The 20,395-nt window shown below is 46.9% G+C and overlaps 10 protein-coding genes across 10 annotated transcripts; 3 read left to right on the top strand and 7 right to left on the bottom strand.

Moving 5' to 3' along the window:
• Positions 1 to 695: 695 nt before the first annotated feature.
• Positions 696 to 3,694, top strand: N7469_008571 (M1 family metallopeptidase; the record flags this gene model as incomplete). Its single annotated transcript, XM_056647489.1, has 3 exons — positions 696 to 1,048; positions 1,145 to 3,515; positions 3,569 to 3,694. The coding sequence occupies 3 exons, from the start codon at positions 696 to 698 to the stop codon at positions 3,692 to 3,694; spliced, it is 2,850 nt and encodes a 949-aa protein (XP_056497254.1).
• Positions 3,695 to 4,130: 436 nt separating this feature from the next.
• N7469_008570 (uncharacterized protein) lies at positions 4,131 to 5,450 on the bottom strand (the record flags this gene model as incomplete). The annotated part of the gene is made up of 1 exon (XM_056647488.1): positions 4,131 to 5,450. The coding sequence occupies one exon, from the start codon at positions 5,448 to 5,450 to the stop codon at positions 4,131 to 4,133; it is 1,320 nt and encodes a 439-aa protein (XP_056497253.1).
• A 1,308-nt stretch (positions 5,451 to 6,758) lies between these two features.
• N7469_008569 (uncharacterized protein) lies at positions 6,759 to 7,212 on the top strand (the record flags this gene model as incomplete). The annotated part of the gene is made up of 2 exons (XM_056647487.1): positions 6,759 to 6,928; positions 6,990 to 7,212. 2 exons carry the CDS (start codon positions 6,759 to 6,761, stop codon positions 7,210 to 7,212), a joined length of 393 nt encoding a protein of 130 aa, XP_056497252.1.
• A 1,373-nt stretch (positions 7,213 to 8,585) lies between these two features.
• On the top strand, positions 8,586 to 10,522 carry N7469_008568 (flavin-containing monooxygenase; the record flags this gene model as incomplete). The annotated part of the gene is made up of 3 exons (XM_056647486.1): positions 8,586 to 8,659; positions 8,736 to 9,220; positions 9,288 to 10,522. 3 exons carry the CDS (start codon positions 8,586 to 8,588, stop codon positions 10,520 to 10,522), a joined length of 1,794 nt encoding a protein of 597 aa, XP_056497251.1.
• A 111-nt stretch (positions 10,523 to 10,633) lies between these two features.
• Positions 10,634 to 11,611, bottom strand: N7469_008567 (uncharacterized protein; the record flags this gene model as incomplete). The annotated part of the gene is made up of 2 exons (XM_056647485.1): positions 10,634 to 11,468; positions 11,556 to 11,611. The coding sequence occupies 2 exons, from the start codon at positions 11,609 to 11,611 to the stop codon at positions 10,634 to 10,636; spliced, it is 891 nt and encodes a 296-aa protein (XP_056497250.1).
• A 1,037-nt stretch (positions 11,612 to 12,648) lies between these two features.
• N7469_008566 (putative malic acid transport protein) lies at positions 12,649 to 13,311 on the bottom strand (the record flags this gene model as incomplete). Its single annotated transcript, XM_056647484.1, has 1 exon — positions 12,649 to 13,311. One exon carries the CDS (start codon positions 13,309 to 13,311, stop codon positions 12,649 to 12,651), a length of 663 nt encoding a protein of 220 aa, XP_056497249.1.
• Positions 13,312 to 14,147: 836 nt separating this feature from the next.
• Positions 14,148 to 14,506, bottom strand: N7469_008565 (uncharacterized protein; the record flags this gene model as incomplete). The annotated part of the gene is made up of 2 exons (XM_056647483.1): positions 14,148 to 14,209; positions 14,284 to 14,506. 2 exons carry the CDS (start codon positions 14,504 to 14,506, stop codon positions 14,148 to 14,150), a joined length of 285 nt encoding a protein of 94 aa, XP_056497248.1.
• A 983-nt stretch (positions 14,507 to 15,489) lies between these two features.
• On the bottom strand, positions 15,490 to 16,222 carry N7469_008564 (uncharacterized protein; the record flags this gene model as incomplete). The annotated part of the gene is made up of 3 exons (XM_056647482.1): positions 15,490 to 15,869; positions 16,007 to 16,093; positions 16,159 to 16,222. 3 exons carry the CDS (start codon positions 16,220 to 16,222, stop codon positions 15,490 to 15,492), a joined length of 531 nt encoding a protein of 176 aa, XP_056497247.1.
• A 332-nt stretch (positions 16,223 to 16,554) lies between these two features.
• N7469_008563 (VIT and vWA domain-containing protein) lies at positions 16,555 to 18,420 on the bottom strand (the record flags this gene model as incomplete). The annotated part of the gene is made up of 1 exon (XM_056647481.1): positions 16,555 to 18,420. The coding sequence occupies one exon, from the start codon at positions 18,418 to 18,420 to the stop codon at positions 16,555 to 16,557; it is 1,866 nt and encodes a 621-aa protein (XP_056497246.1).
• Positions 18,421 to 18,991: 571 nt separating this feature from the next.
• N7469_008562 (GNAT family N-acetyltransferase) lies at positions 18,992 to 19,849 on the bottom strand (the record flags this gene model as incomplete). The annotated part of the gene is made up of 3 exons (XM_056647480.1): positions 18,992 to 19,030; positions 19,100 to 19,669; positions 19,733 to 19,849. The coding sequence occupies 3 exons, from the start codon at positions 19,847 to 19,849 to the stop codon at positions 18,992 to 18,994; spliced, it is 726 nt and encodes a 241-aa protein (XP_056497245.1).
• Between the last annotated feature and the right edge of the window lie 546 nt (positions 19,850 to 20,395).

The following is a 20,395-nucleotide window of genomic DNA, read 5'->3' as shown; positions in this document are numbered from 1 at the left end:
AAAGGGAAGAGGTGTAAGAAGTATCATGGAATAGAATGATTCGCCTAGTAAGGCAGTCCAGTGCAGCATCCTATAAGTACTTGTCTACTACAGAAGTGTAAGTATTTTCAATTCGAATATCGAACAGATTGATTATACTAAGTGTAAGAGTCTACCAATTTTGAAAAAAAAAAAGAAAGAAAACATAACAATAGGTTACATCAGACTTGCTGGATGTCCCAGACCTCTTATGGAAGACCATTCAAATAGCAAAGCTATCATGGACCCCTCAAACTGGCTGGTGTATTGTCTTGCAAGAGGAGCAGTGAACACAACAAAAGGCGAACAACTACTCCCCAGTCGGCTGCCGTAGAGTCGAGGCATCGCTGGGAGCGACTTGCGTGAGGTGAAGAAGAAAAGAAAAAGAAAACGAGACGAAAAAGGATGTGTGGATATCTTCTAAAAGTAGAAGGCGGTGGTGAATAAAGGGGGGGTGTTATTTATTGACCGCTTGTTTCTGCCGAGGTCAATTCTCTGCGGACGATTGTTCTTTTCCCCTTAGCTTTGTTGTTGCATTTTTCTTTGATTGATCTGTTGATCCTTGTAATTATATTTTAATTGGTCTTCTCATTGGCCCCTTCTTCTATTCCATTCTTTGTATTTCGTTCGATTCCCCTCTTTTTTCAAGGAGTGAGAGGGCTCTGTTGATCTGCCTAATGCGCCGATTCTCCACGCGTGCATTGCTTCAAGCAAAGCCACCGCTTCTCTCCGCCAGATCTCCCCTCCCCCTCTTCCTCTCCGCCCCTCGTTTTTCTTCTTCTTCTTCTTCTTCTTCGACTGCTCTGCCTACTTCGAGACTCCCTCGTCGCCTACGTTCGCCCCTCTCTCAGATTCCCAAGCGTTATTGTTCCTATCGCAGAATGTGCGGTTCTCGACGCGGCGACGTCTCCGGTTCGACCAATGTCCAAGGCCGCGAGGTCTTGCCCACCAACGTCAAGCCGGTCCATTACGATCTCACTCTTGAGCCCAACTTTGAGAAATTCACCTACGATGGATCCGTTGTCATTGAGTATGATCCTCCATAACCCTCCGTTGCAATCGACTGGCATGATGCCATACTTCTTCCCCCACCTTGTCATCGCTAACCGGTGACGTCTTTTTAAAGCCTCCATGTGAACGAGGACACCGACTTCATCTCCCTCAACTCCAACGAGATCGATATCCATAGCGCCGTTGTCTCCTCTCAAGGCTCCGTCGTCGAGTCCAACCCCGAAATCTCTCTTAACAAAGATGCCCAGACTGCCACCATCAAGTTCAGTCAAGCTCTGGCCGCGGGGTCCGATGCTCAGCTGAAACTGACTTTTACTGGTATTCTGAATGACAACATGGCCGGTTTCTACCGTTCGTCCTACAAGGAGAATGGTGAGACCAAGTATATCGCGTCCACCCAGATGGAACCCACCGATGCCCGCCGGGCTTTCCCTTGCTTTGACGAGCCCGCCCTCAAGGCTAAGTTCACAGTGACCCTGGTCGCGGACAAGAGCATGACTTGCTTGAGTAACATGGACGTTGCGAGTGAAACCGATGTTCAGGGTAGCTCCAAGAAGGCCGTCAAATTCAATACCTCCCCGCAGATGTCTACTTACCTGGTTGCTTTCATTGTGGGACACCTCAACTATGTCGAAACCAACAACTTCCGCGTGCCTATTCGTGTCTACGCCACTCCAGACCAGGACATTGAACATGGCCGTTTCTCCCTAGAACTTGCTGCCAAGACCCTGGCTTTTTACGAGAAGGCATTTGACAGCGACTTCCCCCTGCCGAAGATGGACATGGTGGCAGTGCCCGACTTCAGCGCAGGAGCTATGGAGAACTGGGGTCTGATCACTTACCGAATTGTTGATGTGCTGCTGGATGAGAAGACCAGCGGTGCTTCGCGCAAGGAGCGTATCGCCGAGACTGTCCAACACGAATTGGCTCACCAGTGGTTTGGTAACCTGGTGACCATGGACTTCTGGGATGGTCTGTGGCTCAACGAGGGTTTCGCGACTTGGATGTCTTGGTACTCTTGCAACGTTTTCTACCCTGAGTGGAAGGTCTGGCAGACCTACGTCATCGACAACCTGCAGGGTGCTCTCTCTTTGGACTCCCTTCGTAGCAGTCACCCCATTGAGGTCCCTGTGAAGCGCGCCGACGAGATCAACCAGATCTTCGATGCCATCTCTTACTCTAAGGGATCCTCTGTGCTGCGCATGATCTCTAAGTACCTTGGTGAGGACGTTTTCCTCCAGGGTGTCCGCAACTACATCAAGAAGCACGCCTATGGCAACACTGAGACCGGTGATCTGTGGTCTGCCCTTGCCGATGCAAGTGGTAAACCTGTGCAGTCGGTCATGGATATCTGGACCAAGAATGTTGGATTCCCCGTTATCGGTGTGACGGAGAACCCCAAATCCTCTTCCATCACTCTCAAGCAGAACCGCTTCCTGCGCACCGGTGATGTCAAGCCGGAGGAGGACAAGGTCCTGTATCCATGCATGCTGGGTCTGCGCACTAAGGATGGTGTCAACGAGGATACCATGCTGACTGACCGCGAGGCCGAATTCAAGGTCCCCGACCTGGACTTCTTCAAGGTCAACGCTGATCACTCTGGTATCTACCGAACTTCCTATTCTCCCGAGCGCCTCACCAAGCTCGGAAAGGCTGCCCGTGATGGTCTGTTGACTGTCGAGGACCGCGCTGGTATGATTGCCGACTCTGGTGCTCTGGCTGCCTCGGGCTACCAGAAGACCTCTGGTATGCTGTCGCTGCTCCAGGGTCTTGACACTGAGTCTGAGTTCGTTGTCTGGAACGAGATTCTGACTCGTATCGGCACCCTCCGTGCTGCCTGGATGTTCGAGGACAGCAAGACTAAGGATGCTCTGAAGGCCTTCCAGCGCTCTCTTGTCTCTTCCAAGGCCCACGAGCTTGGATGGGAGTTCTCTGACAACGATGACCACATCCTCCAGCAGTTCAAGGCTCTTATGTTCGGCTCTGCTGGTATGGCTGAGGATCCCGTTGTCGTTAAGGCTGCGCAGGATATGTTCGCTCGTTTCGCCGCTGGCGACATCTCCGCCATCCACCCTAACATTCGCGGCAGCGTCTTCACCATTGTTCTGAAGCACGGCGGTGTCAAGGAGTATGAGGTGGTTCTGGACCGTTTCCACAATGCGGCCACTTCTGATGAGAAGACTACTGCGCTCCGCTGCCTGGGTTCCGCTTCGGACCCTGCTCTCATCAAGCGTACTCTCGGTCTGGCTATGGGTGATGAGGTCAAGAACCAGGATATCTACATGCCCCTCGGTGGTCTCCGCAACCACGAGGCCGGTATTGAAGCTCGCTGGGCCTGGCTGAAGGAGAACTGGGAGACCATCTACCAGCGTCTTCCTCCTTCTCTTGGCATGCTTGGAACCGTTGTTCAGCTTACTACTTCCAGCTTCTGTACCGAGGCCCAACTCAAGGATGTTCAAGCTTTCTTCGATTCCAAGGACACCAAGGTGAGTTCAAATATATCCACTCTTTGTATTTCAGTATGCTAATGTATTCTCAGGGCTACGATCGTGCCGTCGAGCAGAGTCTCGATGCCATCCGCGCTAAGGTTAACTGGATCGGCCGTGACCGCAGTGATGTTGAGTCTTGGCTTAGCAAGAACAGCTACCTCCAGAGTAAGCTGTAGATGGAAATCTGGCTAGTGCTCCATAAAAATCAGTCGTCAATATCCCCTCAAGAAGACGGGTTCTCTTGGGGCCGGCTACAGTCGCACACGGGTTGTGCTTTTGTTCATTGACACCTCAACCACGCTCAACTCAACATCTAGACATTATCAACTATCAAAAATAGTCAATGCAAAGTAGAGTTAATACTGGGATCACAACTTTATTCTTTGATTGAATTTCGTCTATGAATATCGTAGCTGCTCCGCTATCTTGAAACTCTCAATACGGCGGATGGTCTACTCTAATCCTCTATCGAAATCAGCCAAGGGCTAGTTGATCATGACCAACTGCCAGTGTAAGATCATGATATCGAGCTTAAATTTGAATATCCATTCCCAGAGAACTCAGCTTCGTAAATCTATCATTCTTTAGGATATCCTGGCACTAGAATCCTCTTTATTCCAGATGTTCATCACCAACTTCTGGAGGGCCATCATAAGGCTTCCCATTAGCATAACACTGAACTTCCGACTGCTCTGGAAGTATGCCATGGAGAATATAATCCTTTGCCAAACGATCCGTACAATCAGATGAATCCCGTCTAGAGCTATGGCCATAAGCATTATGCACGATTAATCGAGCATTCGATCCCATCTCATTCAACAGCCTTCTACCATTACGCAAAGGTGTCGCGGGATCATAAGTTGATGCGATGAGAAGGGCTGGTGTCTTGAGTGTATGATTTAGATCGCCACGGTATACTTCTGCAGGAGCTTCCCAGTATGTGTTGAAGTGTCGACAGGGAAACACGGCGAAGAAGCGTGAGTTTCCTGCTATCCAGCTTTGGTCGGTCATATTCTTCCATAGTTCGGTCCACCAATCTAGTCCTTCTGGCATAGGTGCGTCGTAGGAATCTGCGCAGATGACGAGCATGTCCAGTTCAGTGGATGATGGTGGGTGAGGGGGTGATAATTGTTTGGATTGATCGCTCCATGATTGATCGAGGAAGTTCGCTGCTAGTGTTGTGTTTCCTGCTTCCAATTCGTAGAGCATTTGTGCGATACTTGGCCAGATTTTGGGTCTATACATTGCTGGGTAGAGCACGCCCTCGATAAGTGCCGAATACGTGATCAATGATGGTCCTCCTGATTCTGTGTATGCAGATCGTGGGCCATATCGGAGAGAATCAAGGAGATTGGACATGCGGAACTTTAGATCATCCAAGGTAATCTCTCCTGTCTTTCCTGGAGGGGGGGTTGCTAATGCACATGCCTCCGGACCAGCTTTGATACACTCGCCCAAAAACCCATCATCCCAAGCATCCGTGGTGTTATCGAGAGCAGTCCATCCAAATCCTCCCAGTAATCGATGGTCTTTGACGTATTCCGTTCCATCAAGAATTAAACGACCAGCTCGATCAGGGAACATGTTCACATACGTCTGACCAATCCCAGTTCCATAGCTAACAAAATAACCAGAGACATCTTCCTCGCCCAATGCTTTTCGTATCTCATCCAGGTCACGAGCTACAGATGCAGTGCTAATGAATCGACCAAAATCGCCCAATCGCTGTTGACACGCGAAAAGAGTGGCATTGTTCATGGCATCAAGAATGTATGGCTGCGGACTTCGAGACTCCTCTAAATATTGCATTGTAAACAGAGACCATCGGTCTCGATGCGAGTCTTGCGGATAACATGCCGCAGAAGGTAAAGAGAGATTAACACCTCGAGGATCCCAGCCTAAGACATCGAATTTTCCGTCGCTGAAGCGCATTGTCGTCTCTTCTGCAGTTTCCCAGAGGAATGTATTGCCGCTTCCACCAGGACCACCTGGTTCGATGATGATTGTGCGCTCACTCTTGAACTCATCAGCAATGCCGGGGAGAGGTCAAGGTCTTGCTTTCGGGCTAGACCAGCGACCTGGAATTTTGTCACTGCAATGCGGACAATTCGGTGATCTGAAGCATTCAGGTAGTCGAGAGGGAGGTCTAGGTATCCGCATAGATAGATGCCCTGACCTGTACCACCCCAGCTCCAATGATCTGGGATAGGGTTGAACAGGGAAGCCCATGACTGTTCAGGGGTTGGATCGGTCAGTGGCGGCGGAATACTGGTATTCGTACAGGGAATGAAATGGAATGGGTCATTTTCCCGTGGAAATGGACCATATGGAGAATCCGAGACATGAACTTGACAATCATGTTGAAGAGTCGAAGTTGGGAAGATCCAACGGTGCGCCTGGGGAAACCCGCCTAGTCCAAGCAGGCCAATCGCCCCCACACTGGCGATCACCAACCCAAATTTCCTTCCAGATGATCCTTGAGACTTGAATGGAAAAGTGCTCGGGTCTTTGCGTCTTTTCATGTTGTAATCTTTTGGTCTACGATAGTGATGGAGGAGAGAGAGGACAAAGGCAGGAGAACAGCCGGGGTAAGACGCATACTGTAAGCAGTCGAGATGGGAATTAGCGTGAGACTAGCCAATCACGGGGTATAAACCGAATCCTTCGTTCTGCCTGGATCGGCCAGAAATCTGCAAGGCCCACGGAGCTGAGCCTCCTCTATCGTGGAGGGGCGAAGGGGGCGAAAGGCATGCAATCCTTCCATCCTACAGAGCTGATTGGTCGAAGAACCTATAAGCTTGAAGTGCCGGTTCAATAGTACAGTACATAGCGCAAAAAATTATACGTGACCGATGGATGACAGTGGCGGACGTCTAAGAGTGTGAGCAAGTGGAAGCTTTCCGACTCTCTCCATTATGTATACTGGGAAAGTCATGGACTATAAAATGCGACATGTCTCATACCTCGGAGACCAAAAAAATCATAGAAATCTCACTTTTCATCTGATTCTTGGGCATATCTACTACACTGCACAATATGGCATTCTCTAATCATCACCATTTTCCATCTTCAAGCGATCGGTCATTGGACATCCAGCATCAGCATTCTAAGTTCCATGGCCCTGCATCCATACAACTTTGTTGTCCTATTGAAGACTTCTTCCAGTTTGGATCTACTATAAGGACTCAGCGTCCGAGTTATTTCAACCCAGTTGCTCTTGAAGAGTACCCACCAATCCAGATGTCAGGACAATGGCCCCCATACTACGACCAAGCTTCTCATTCTTTTCAAGCTTCTGAAATAGCCGACTATCCTGATACAAAGAAGCCTTGTCATACCACTAAGCTGGACTCGAAAGCTTTGGGATCTCCTCAGTCTCGCGCTTCTCCAACGGGCCATTACAAGCAGCCGTGAGTTGTCCATTGTATCTCTCCTTATATGGATTTGCTAGTCCGTCTAACTTTTATCTAGACGGGAAGAGCATGATACCTCCGAGTCGCTTCGATGCGAATGGAAAGATTGTGATTATTTGGGAACATTCACCAATGAGGGAACATTGGTACGACATGTTCGAACCGTGCATGTCTCGCCCTATAGATTCAACTGTACCATCTGCGGCAAAAGATTTGGTCGGAAAGATCGGTATCGAACCCATCGTCAGATGGCTCATTCGCAGGATTCTGTGAGAGAGTAAATACTGGAGACTTTAGATAGCTCTGGGCGTTGATACGGGAATAACTGGGATGGAAATGTTTCCTTGGGAGTTTGCTTTGGTCTTGAAATTCATTGGCGTTTGGCGTTTAATCGTCTATTGATTCAATTAAAAAGTATACACGCAAGACTTGCAATATAATTTCGTCCAGTCTTTCTTCACAGCAGGTGACGCTGTTAGTTGGTAGTCAAATGGATTGTAACAGCTTGAATATGTTCATGAATTCGGATTTGATCCATTGTTGTGACTGATATGCAACTGATATGCAAAAATGAAATAGGATTTGCTCCACATAAAGGCCTGCCAGGTAGTTATGTGGAGCTCTTATCCCTGTACAGTACGAGTCAATTGGCTACGTGAGGTCCAGTATATAGATGAGATGAGAAAAAAAAGAATGCATCATCCGTGAATCGAACACGGGCCTCGTCGATGGCAACGACGAATTCTACCACTAGACCAATGATGCTAGTACTTGTTTTCTGACTTCATTTTTGACATCATATTCCTCGATACGAGCTAGCCCTAATTTACACATCGTTCGGTTATCCACAGTCGACAAAGACTCACCATATTCCTCTTGCCAACACCAGTGGATCTCCGAGGTTATCCCTAGGCACGATAAACCTTCTAATCCAGCTATATACTTGGACTTGACTTTGTGCTGATTACCCTGGGATTCATTTTGGGCAATTGAGTTTCACGGGACAGCATACTATGCTATTGATATATAAAATGGAAACTCTCAGGCAACGATCTTGTCACTTGGAGAATCTGGTAGGTTATGATTTATGACCCAGTGAGCTCGCATCACACTGTGCCAGCAAGACAGGGATGTGCGTCTCAAGTTGAAAAAAACCAGCCAGGTGACCTGCATGGGATGATCCCAATCACACTGCAGCAAACACCACTTACTCAAATCAGTAAATGTATTTGTTGTCCACCCGTCTTGCCCCGCAGAAACGGGCCAGTCTCCACTATGAACAATCTCGATGAGATCTAGCCTTGACCATTTCAAGTTCTTAAATAACTCTAAACATTATTGCGAGTACTCAGCGAAATATAACCTATGCTTTAATTTAGCACTAACTGTAAGATGTACGGACAGTCTCCAATACTAGAAGTGTAAGCTGTGTATAGTTGCAGAATGCCCCGCAAATAGTTCAATGTGGGCTGAAGTAGCTGCGGGGTTCGAGTATGGCAAAGCTGAACTGAAAGAATTTAAGTACCACCACATCGGTCCGTAGTAAACTAACCTATTTATTACTCTCTCCTACTCAAACAATTCAAAATCTTTTCATCCTCTTTTCTTCCTTTCAACCCCCCTCCCTTCCATTCTTACACTGCCACGACACAAAATGGCTGTACCATCTCACGAACGAGTCGAACCAGGTTCCTTCAATATTCCCAAAGGCACACTGCCCCCCCACCAGTACCACAACTCCAACCTCCGACCAAGTCGATAAAATCGCATCCGACCTGATCCAAAAGCTCAATGATTCGATCAGGAGTTCGAACTGGTCGTCGTTGAAATCCCTCTTCCTGGAGAACAGTTACTGGCGCGATCACCTTGTTCTATCCTGGGATTTCAGGACCTTATCCGGCCCATCGAAGATTGCGGAGTACATTTCTTCTGCGGGGGATCTAGCTTCGTCTTTATCAATTGAAATTGATCGATCTTCCCCTCTTCGAGCACCGCACGCTGGACCAATTGATGCCATTGGTGAAGTCCATGGTATTGAATTCTATGTTAAAATTGGTAGCTCGGTTGGGAGTGCAGAAGGTATAGTTAGACTTGCGCAGGATGGAAGTGATTGGAAACTTTTTACGGTGTTTACTTCTTTGGTTGGTATCAAGGGGAAGGAGGAGTTACTTGGTTTGAATCGTCCGGCTGGGGTTAAACATGGGGCTCAGAGTGGTAGGAAGAATTGGTTGGATCATCGGGATGCGGCGAGAAATTACGATGGAACCGAGCCGGATGTTCTTGTTGTTGGTATGTTATAAACCTATTTTGCATAGAGTGAGACTTGAAGTGAAAGACAGAGCTAATTTATTGATAGGAGCTGGTCAGGCTGGTCTTACTGCTGCTGCCCGGTTGAAAATGCTCGATGTCGATACATTGATCATTGATCGGGAGAATGAGATTGGTGATAGTTGGAGAAATAGATATCACCAGCTTGTTCTCCATGATCCTGTTTGGTTCGATCATATGCCTTACATTCCCTTCCCGACCCATTGGCCTATTTTCACGCCAAAGGATAAACTTGCCGATTTCTTCGAGTCCTACGTTAAACTACTGGAATTGAATGTCTGGACTCGTTCCGAGATCAAGTCTTCTTCCTGGGACGAAGGCAGGAAACTCTGGACTGTGACGATCGAGCGAAAGAATGTGGATGGTACCTCCGAGACTCGTACCCTTCATCCGAAACACGTTATTCAAGCCACCGGGCACTCTGGAAAGAAGAATATGCCTGTTTTCAAGGGAATGGAGAATTTCAAGGGTGATCGACTCTGTCATAGTTCCGAGTGGCCGGGAGCTCAGGAGGGAAGTATTGGGAAAAAGGCCATTGTTATCGGTAGTTGTAACTCCGGTCATGACATTGTACAAGATTACTTCGAGAAGGGGTATGATGTGACGATGGTGCAACGGAGCTCAACTTGTGTTGTTTCCTCTGATTCAATTGTGAATATCGCTTTGAAGGGTCTTTATGAAGAAGCGGGTCCTCCGACTGAAGACGCTGATCTCTATCTATGGAGTATTCCTCCTCCTTTGTTCAAACTGCAACAGACGAAAGTCACCCAGGCGACGAACAAAAATGATGCGGAGACTATTGAAGGTTTGGAGAAGGCCGGTTTCAAGGTTGATAAGGGACCGATGGATTCTGGATTGTTGATTAAGTACCTCCAGCGTGGTGGTGGGTACTATATCGATGTTGGAGCGAGTCAATTGATTATCGACGGCAAGGTGAAAGTCAAGCACGGATTAGAAATCAGCGAGGTTCTCCCCAATGGACTTCGTTTTGAGGATGGATCAGAGGTACAGGCTGATGAGATTGTGTTTGCGACGGGATATCAGAATATGCGTACGCAGGCACGCGTGATTTTCGGCGATGAATTGGCTGATCGGGTTGGTGATGTTTGGGGATGGGATGAGGAAGGTGAAATGCGAAATATTTGGCGCAGTAGTGGTCATCCTGGATTCTGGTTTATGGGAGGTAATCTGGCGCTTTGTCGGTATTATTCGAGACTTTTGGCGCTGCAGATTAAGGCTTCTTTGGAAGGATTACGGAAGTAGGAGTTGAGTAGAGTGTTAGTGTGACTACAAATACATAGAAATACAAGCCATTCTTATGGTTTTTTTTTTCCTTCTTTCTTGAATCTTATTTTATATTGATATTTGTTAAAATTAACCCAACCACCCTTCTTGAAATGCAACCCACACTCCTAAAGTAAGGACGTGGGTATATAGCCACGATTCCAAAACTGCGTGCGGATCCCGCCCATTCGTCAATGTCGCAGACGGATTCGTTAAATTGAAACAAACTCGAAGAGACTCGACAATGGAACTCTTGCGCACAAATACCTCCAGCCCGCCGGGGGTCATAGTGGCAATGCGACTCTTTCGTCGCGCCTGGCGATCAATGAGCATCAAGACGAATTGTTCGGTAGGACTATTCTGAGATTGACTAGAAGTCGGACTGGAATTATTAGAAGACTGGCGTTTTTCCCATTGTAGGATAATTCGCCCTGGCTGGGTCTCCGAGTCTGGCGATTTCTCGTCTTTTAAAGTAAATCGATAACTGGGAGTGTCGTGGTTTGGTCCTGCCATGTTGGCGCGAACAGACCAGCTGCATTGCGCATCGCGGAAGTGAATTGAAGAAGGGGAATCGGAGTCAGTGGATTGGCATAGTGCAGCTGTAATGTCTCTGGTTGCTGCACAATCTGTTTGATCTTGCTCGGATTTGGTGGATTGTTTGCGAAGGTGTGGGTTGATGATGAAGGGTTCGTCGAGAGTGGCATAGATATCATTTGCGCGTAGTTTGGGCCGTTGTGCAAAGTCTCGTGTCAATTTTGACCTGCGAAATGGTGGCTGCCACACCCCTAGGACTGGAACTGGACGATGATTTGGGGCGAGTTGTTGAATTTGGAGTAACAGTTTGGGGGCCAGCCGTAATGATGATTTTGGGGGCGGACGAGCGATTTGAAAGCTGGCTTGAAATTTCGTGCGTGGTGAAGAGGGTCTATTATTGATTAGTCTCGATGTTTTTCCATTTGCGTAATCTCTACCGATTTAATATATTTTTGTGGTTTGCTGGGACTGAACATACCGATCTTCGCCAGCACTTGGAGTATCACTGTCATAGATGACCGAAGGTGAGCTCATACTGTGCTGCAGCGGTTGTAAAAACATAGTGATATATCCATGAGAAATCAAAAAAGAAGAATCAAAAACCAAGAAACACAAGATTTTTCTGGAAGAAGAGGGTATTATATAAAAAGAACGTAAACGGACCAGCCTTGTTCAGCCCAGGTTTAGTCTTAGGCTTGGCTGGACATTGCCGTACTCGTATTTACTTTTGTGTTTTTTTTTTATCTTTTTTCGCACGAACCATCTGACAAAGTGGAGTAAGTCAAATTGATTGCCCATCTTGGCTCATCAACTTGAATCCTGTCATCGAAACAGTTTAACGGAAAGATGGGGCTTTTTGATCATTGCGACTGGTTGATATTCGCCTGCCTGATTCTGTCCGTCCACACCGATTGGTTTCGCGGGTTGACGTGAAGCATCTTTTCTCCGTATTCGGTTATCACTGCGACAGACCATATTCCATTCACCAAGAGACGCTAAGTCCACACTAGCTTTGGACTAATAACAAAGACGTCACCGACTCTTCAGACATCCTCTCCAAAGTACTCCGTTCTTACTGGAGGTCTCTCGTGTTCGGACCAACCAGCATCCGGATTTACCGAATGTCAAGTGAACAGGCTTTCACTGCGCCCTTGTAGGGCAAGAGATAAGCAGTGCGATTGGCAGAGCGAGTGTTGATCAGCCGAGGCAGAATATGAACAGGGCGCAGTGCGAAGCCTGAAGCTCTTAGGGGAGAGCAATGCCTCAAAATCCGGTCAATCATTCTACGGGCCACTCTTGGCCAAGAATGACTCGAAGGACCCAAAGCAGATCCTTGTGATCCTCATGATCCATCTTTACCACCATGTCAAATGCCAAGCATCAAGCCCCATCCTACCGGCTCGGATCTGGATTCGTCCGATGGAGAGCCGGTCTAAAGGATCAAACATGACTCCGAGTCCGTTGGGAATACGAATACCGTTGGACCTTTGGACTTTTGGACTTTAGGACCTTTCGGACGTTTGAATTCCGGACTTCACCATTCTATCCGCGTATGTTCTATCCGCGTATAGCTAGGCCTCCTTGGCTTGTCTAAGATGGTTGTCGGTCGCAGTCGAAGTCACAGTCTTCCCTTTACCCCTCCAACCCTGCTGCAATCCCAGAATGCGCCCGGTGATAATTCCCCACACCGTGAGAACCTGCGCTCCAATCCACATGACGAGAAGAAGCAGTAACAGCCCCGTGGAGACTACCCGGCAGGCTGGTGAGTCCATAATCTTGCCAAACTCCACCGGTGCATTGGTGAAAACGCCCTGTCGCTGGTTAGAAGAGCAAAGCGAACTCGCAGATTCACACTCACCCATGGAAAAGATCATGGACCAGGTTGAAAGACTGAAGCCGAGCGCCCGCCAACCCTTGTCGCCCAGCATATGACATATGCTCAGAATGGCCAAGCACCACCAGAACACGCCGTAACCCCAAACGACGAGTCCGAGAAATTCACTCATATAACCGATCGGACCCGCGGCCGCGGCTGTGAGAATCGTGCCCCGGTTATACTTGGCGAAACTGCCTTTGACAACCGCTTCGCCTAGGATCTGCAGAGCAAATGAGCCTTGTCCGAATGGCCCGCAGAGAATCATATCTTGGTATACTTTGTCTGTGGATGGGTGAATATGGTGAAGGTGCTGGTATAGGATCAGGGTGTCGACGGCCGGTGCGAGAGCTAGTCCCATGCCAATTTGTAGGATATACCCAAACAGGCGATGACAGACAATGCGGTACTGAACCACCAGAGAATGCAAATGGGGAGGCCGGCATGGTCACCGTACATAAGAGAGGCGAGTTGAAGGATGGAGCTGAATACGATGGAGATGCTGGAGAGACAGGATGTCTCGGCGAGACTAATGGGTAGTTGCCGGCAGACATGTCTAGGATAGACGAGTATGCGAAGAATGTAGAAGAAGAGCACTAAACCCGGGAGTACGCTTGTATAGATCCAGACGATTTTTGCGAGGGTGTGTAGGCCATTGAATTGGTAGTCGAATCTGTAAAGGATGAGCCCGACAATGCCGGTGCCTTGAGGGATGAGGAACCACTGCGAGGCGAAATCCCATAGCGCACGAGATAGCGGGTGTTCTGGTGGTAAAGATGATAGGATTTGCGACATGGTGATGTCTTGAGTATCTGCTGTCATCAGCCTGTTGATTTTCTATGTAAGGATTGTTGATGGTGAAGCTGTCGCATTTTGACGTCAGTCTAGTCGCAGTTCCACTGGTGCAAGGTGGGATGAACCTTGGAACTGAAACATAAAAAGTAGAAAAAGAAGTAGAAAGTCAAGATAAACAAAGAAATTGAGGTAGATGGCAGATCAAGATCAATCGTAAATTCATTCAGTTATGGACGTTCAGAAATCATACAAAGTCAAATGCAATGTGACGCACAAATGGCCGATCGAACGGATCGGCCAGCCAGATCCAGTATTCCATCGAGGGAGACCATGTTCTCATTTGCACAGAGTTGGGAAGAGAAGAAGAGAGAGGACATAGGGAGAGGGACGAAAGTGATGGAGTTAATGTGGGGTGGTGGCGTGGGATTCTTGTGGAGGTGGATAGTATGATCCTTCGGGAGTATCTATAGGAGTCAATATAAGATGGATTGAAATGAAAGATGGACAGATGGAAAGATGTGATAGATGAGATACTGACAGCAGGATTCAAGATCTTTAGCATGACCGAGAGACTCAGCGCGCAAATGGCCATAATTGCGCATTCGCACGGTGCGCATGTATTGGCCCTGTTCGTAGGAAGTGTTATATCGGCCCTCGTCTTCGCCGGGATTGTAGTATTTGAAGAGAGCGGCGCCTAGAGCCGTGACGGCTAGACAGCCGACTAGGACGATGACAATGATGGCAGCTCGAGTGAGACCCATGGTGTGAAGACTCGTATTAGGGTAGTAGTTAATACGGAGTAGTTCGAGTCAGAAGTGGAGGAGCGGTGGAGGAGAGAAAGAGAGTGAGTGGGGGGGGGGTGGTTGGGGCGATAAGATGAGATCAAATGGACTCGATAGGTAGTTGAGTCAGTGCATGGTGAGATGCGCAAGTGGTGAATTCATCAGTGAAAGGAGGTGATGAAGAAGAGAGAAAGAAAGTGGGAAGAGAAAAAGAGGAAGGAAAGAAGAGGAAAAGAAAGAAAAATCGACGGGATGCGTCGGATGGCTCAGAATTGGCACCTCCGATCTGCGAATTTAGTGTACTTCATATATTCTGTATCATTTGGTACATTTTAGTATGTATGAGTGGTAATAATGCAATTATTATGATCATTAACTAATGATTGTTCTATTCTATTCTACTCTCCTACTCTCTCCTCCTGCATTCTATTATATAAAATGAGATCCTATCTCATACTATGGATAGTACTGAGTGTAATTCTGATTACGCAAAAAGGGACCAAAATAGCAATGACCCATTCAAAGCTTGTCGTGGCCGCGCACGCCGATTGGTGGAGTTGCACACAATTGGGTTGCCTAAACATTGTTTCACATTTACTGTACAGATATGTATATCATAGATGAGAGATTAATATTCGGAAGGTATAAAATAGATGTATCCGAATATCAATTGTAGAAGTATTTCATAAGTATTACCTGATATAGTACAGTGGTTGAAGTATAGGGGACTCTACTAGAACTAATAGTTATAGTAGAGTACCCACATTAATACGATACTATGGTACGATGTAGACTCAATTTTAGATCGGATCGTCCGTTCCCATAAATTTACTAGCAATGGTTCATTCAATTAGCAAATAAGATTGAGTTAGAATACATCAAGTTAGAAGCAAAGCAATACAGATGAAAATTGTAAGCATTCGGAAGAAGAGAAAAAAAGTAGCAAAATTGAAAACATGGACTCAAGCCCAAGCCCGTGCAAGTACTCCATCAATCAGCTGCTGCAAGAGTATCTGTTGACTCTCCGCTAATATTTTGGTCGTATCCTGTACCCAAATATCCGCCTTCTCCTTAACCAATTCCCAAATATCCCGAGACTCATCTAGCTCGTTTTCAAAATACTGCCCGACCAAAATAGTCGCAAGAATGTAGGTAAAGTACCTGCGGTTCCAAATAGACATGCTATCTCCTTCCAGGCTCTTGTATTGAATCTCCAGATCACGCTGGGTACGTTTCACATCAAGTGCGACTTTCTGGAGAAGATATTCAGTCCATTTCCAGTATCCTGCGAGTTCTTGGAGGTGGATAAGTTCTTGCAATTTTGACCGTTCTGGGTGCGATTCTGGGACCGTGGTTGAATATCTGATCGTCATATCCGCAGATGCTGTATTCTTTTCTTTTCTCATTTTCTTCGGATCCCTTCTTGTGCGATATGGCGCGTGCTGAAGTGAAAGTAGTTCGTTGTCTGACGAGGCTTACTCGGAGTCAATAGTGGTGAGCGCTCCGCACCTTGATAGTTCGGGTTGGTGATGAGATAGAGTATGATCGTCCATGTATCTCGATTCACTATGAACAGAGTGGGGTTAGTGTCGTGCTGATAATGAGTCAATAGTCTCCATGAAGATACTTACCCTCTACCAGGATCGACAAATCCCACAACTCCTCTCCCTTTTTCTCGTACCCCTCGTCCATCATTTATCCCGCCTGCTGTTTTTGAAGTGTGGATCAGAGGTCTGTATGGTGTACTGGATCTAAAGACAATACTACTTTGAGACCATCCTGGGGTGGTATCACGCACATTTGGCAGGGTAGCTCCAACTGATTCGGCGAAAGAGGAAGACCAGTATCCTTTCTAGTAAATGACTATTACCGCTTGATAAAAGAGACAATATCTCCTGCAGTTTGAGTGTAATGAAATGCATACCTTCGGCCTCGACGTCTTCTTCTTCGCCATCTTCATGCACAGCCACCGTTGAACAGTGCTTTCCAGCTACCTGGAACAAAACACCAAGCCTTTCACACTTATTCTAAACCAGTTCCTCGACTCTAGCTGGGCATTTGACCGAGATTAAGTCACCGTTCACATCCTTCGCCGTGTAAATCCAACCAGCTCCTTCTTCAAGCTCAGTTGTAGTCTTTTTAGCGGCCAATTTGTGAACAGTCTCTCCAACGCCTACATCCTGCACGGGGATCTCCAATTCTAGAGGACCGCTAGAACTGCTTGCCCGAAGGGTGATTTTCTCGGGGAAAGTATCGATATGCTTCGATAGCAGGACGTAAGCTGTTGTCCGAACAAATGGATACAGAGGAGGGAGTTCATTTGGCGATTGAATGAAGTCTGGGGCAGGGACTTTCGGAAGTGGATGTAATTCTTCAATTGGTTTAGACCCGGTGCAGTTTTCGTCGAACAATGAGATGGTGGCTGGTAGTCTCGGGGTTACAGTACTGGACCTGGATCCTTCGATTTCTGTAAACTCCTCGTCCATCATCTCAGGCAGATTCATGTCAAGCGTGATATTCGAGAGACGACCCATCAAGGCACCCTTCAACATGTAGATGACTCTTTCGTCACGCTCTTCATAGTTCAACACTGTCTGGGAAAATCCAGCGCCAGCTCGGGAGATACCTTCAATAAGTGAATGGGAGACTTCATCGCCTATTCCAAGAGTGAAAAATCGCGTCGAGAGTGTCTTGTGAGATTCCCTGACTAACTCCATGCATTCTTCCTGATTCCAGATCTGACCGTCGGTAAGAAGTAATACATCAAGTAACTTGTTCCTTCGGCGTGAGTCAACTGCGGCCTCTCGAGCCGCAAGAATCTCCGTGCCTCTGTGGTCAGCTTCAAAGCGTTTAGAATGTCTGATAGCTTGTCCTAGACTTGTTCGATTGCAAGCTCTGCTACGCTTCCATAGGTAGGAGATTCTCGTGCCGAAGGAAACAATATTGAAATGGACACCGATTGGGATTGACTTGAGGAATAAGTTCAATGCCGATCGAAGAGTTGGGATTTTGTCTTCCATACTTCCACTTCGGTCAATGACGAAGATGATTTCAGGATCCTCCGATTGAATCGTGAACTTTGGAACGAGTGAGACCATGAGTGCCTGTTGATCTGGAAGGGTAGGGTGCGTTTCTAGGAATGAACAGGGACGATCTTGGTTCGTCGCGTTGATGGTGAGGATGAAGTTGCCGTTAGACAAGACATTTTCGCGAAGCGTGACTGATGCATAGCGCGGTTCAAAAGCCATCTCATCCATAGATGATGTACGGCCTAGAGTCACTGTGATTGGATGGCCGGGAGAACGAATTTCGCGTATGTTCGAGCCCTTTTCCATGCTTATGTCTACCCTCAGTGATGTCTGCGGGGGTTGGGTCTGAAATCCAATATCGTGGCTAGCAGCACCATATCGAGGTGCTATCGACAGGGGGAATTTATATCGAGGACCGTTTGTCTGAGTATCTTGCTTCAATTCTGCAACAAGAATGAGCTCGATATGTACTTCCTCGTCTGCTGGGAGGTTTCCAATGCGGATCTTGAAGACATCTGGAGAGTCGATAGACTGATCAAAAATAGCGGCTGCTTTGCCTTTCGCTTTGACCTCTTTGTAGACTTCTTCAGCTTTCCATTTTGGCTTCACTACACCTTTGACAGTCCTTTCGTCAATGGTACTTGTGAATTCCGCGATGCTTGAGTTTTCGTACAGAGGGAATGTGTAAAAGAATTCTGGAATAGGGTCTGTGGATGATGGATTGACGAATGCCTTGGTGATGACAGTTCGTGAGGAGGTTGAGAGGATGGTTGCGTGAACATCCATCTCAACCTGAGGGAGATAGGTTGGCAGTGTGTAGTCCAATCTGCTCCCTGGGGGATAGTAGTAACATCCTGATGACATCGTGGTAGAGAGTCAAGATGTTGTCGATGGTTGATCATTTTCTGAAAGTTGATTGTAAAGTTTGATAAGTTGAGTGATGAGGAATTATTGACGAGAAAGATGAAGAGCTCTTTTATAGCCAGAGTAGACTGATTCAGTAACAAACACAAATAAAACCACATAACCAACCGGATATTTCTCATACACTGCAAAATTTATGATTAAGAGTTGGTCATTTTCAACCGCAAACCAAGGAGCTATGAGTACAGTCGTAACCTTGCAGTGAAAACAACAGCAATAGTCTATCGAAATATTAACATTCTTTGTATCTTGAACTGGAATATGACTCAAGGGAATTGAAAAGCTGCGGTAGTTTTGATCCTTTGATCCAACCATGGATCTTGAATTAAATTCATCGATGCCGCTAGATTGTGTTTCAATGTAGATAGAATTATGTTTTTGATAAATCGTAGGCTTAAAATGCGTTAACACCGAATACATTGACTCGCTATAGAAGGTAAAATGCTAAGAATGCATCGCAAATGGTACCAATTTCATCTCCCATTACTATAATTGAAATGTCATCAAGTCGTCAGGATTTCGTTTTTGCATCACGAATCATGCAATAGAGCTTATAATTAGGAAAAGTCAGCATTGAAGCCCATGGATGGGAACATGACACAGAAGATGAGTCACTCACTTTGCAAATATCGCCTTTATCTGCACATTCAATCTCCTTCACAAGCCTAAACCCCATCTTCTCGTATATTGTCACATTGGGATAACCTTTGGAACTCTCCAGGTAGCAGGGGAGACCTTCTTGGTCCGCTCTTTCAATGACACTTTCCATCAGTCGTTTCCCCACGCCCATACCGCGAGCTTGTGAGCTGACACCAACCATATTACAGAAGTAATATCCTCGCGGATCTTTCCAAAGGGCCTCATGTGCATCTTGTTGGACCTGCTTCCAGATCCAGTATCGATCGATGTTTAGACCGCCACGACCAAAAAAGCGAACGTTATTTAAGAATTGTCGAATGGATAACAAGCACTCCTGGGTCCAAACGGACCAAGTCTGTGGAGTCGATGCAGGTTGCGGGGAGTACCACCAGCCGACTCCAACGATAGTCCCCGGTGATAGTTGGATATCCCGAGCCATCTTTTGGTCATTCACGACGTTGCTCACTTTGGCGACGGAGATGGGACACCCGCAACGGATTCCATACTCGAAGTGAGCAGCTAGTGATGCTGCATTTCGCTGAATATTGAACTATACAGATTCAAAACGTAAGTCTTGTGCCTAGGATTGCATGTGGGGAAAAGGTGAGCGTACCTGCGCAGGATCATTAAACACCCAGTGGAAATATGGGTCATCCGCAAACGCTTTCTGTACACAATCTACAGCACCTGGGATGTCTGACTTGGCTAGTGGAACGATCTCGATTGCCATAATTGAATCTGTTGAGGTCTTGCCACTACAGGGCTAATCGTAGAATGACCGATGATTCACAGATCTGGTTTAGAGGACAGAATACTGTTTCTACTAAATAGGCGTATGGGTTGAGATAAAAATATAGTATAAATGTGCGAATAGCGTCGTAATGGATATAGAGAGAAACCCGCCATCTAAGGAGACTTGGTGTGGCTTTAGTCCACTGATTGATAGAGGAGCGAAGAAAGTAGGACAAGCGTATTTAAGAAAAAAGTATCAGTTCTATAAGCCTGCGTGGGAGGAGTTTGTGATTGAGATATGAAGATTTGAAGTGGGTTAAAGGTATTTTACACGAAGAATTCAGGGAGGAGGGCAGGGGTTTCATATAGGAAGCCCACCCACGATCCACTCTTGTCCATCCAACGTTTATCTGAGCTCTTATCATTTCATTTGCTTCTGTCTGTTGTACATCTGACTAGCCTTAATAGGCAGCTCCACCCGGTTCTGAGATGTAGATAGCCAACTATGCTTTGACACAGTGCTGTACAGGCGTGGTGCAACTTG

The sequence above is a fragment of the Penicillium citrinum genome (genome assembly GCF_028827155.1).
Source record: "Penicillium citrinum strain IBT 23319 chromosome Unknown utg000008l:1.0-2707905.0:1.0-2709502.0, whole genome shotgun sequence".
Lineage (NCBI taxonomy): Eukaryota > Fungi > Ascomycota > Eurotiomycetes > Eurotiales > Aspergillaceae > Penicillium > Penicillium citrinum.
This window is presented reverse-complemented; position numbering and strand designations above follow the sequence as displayed.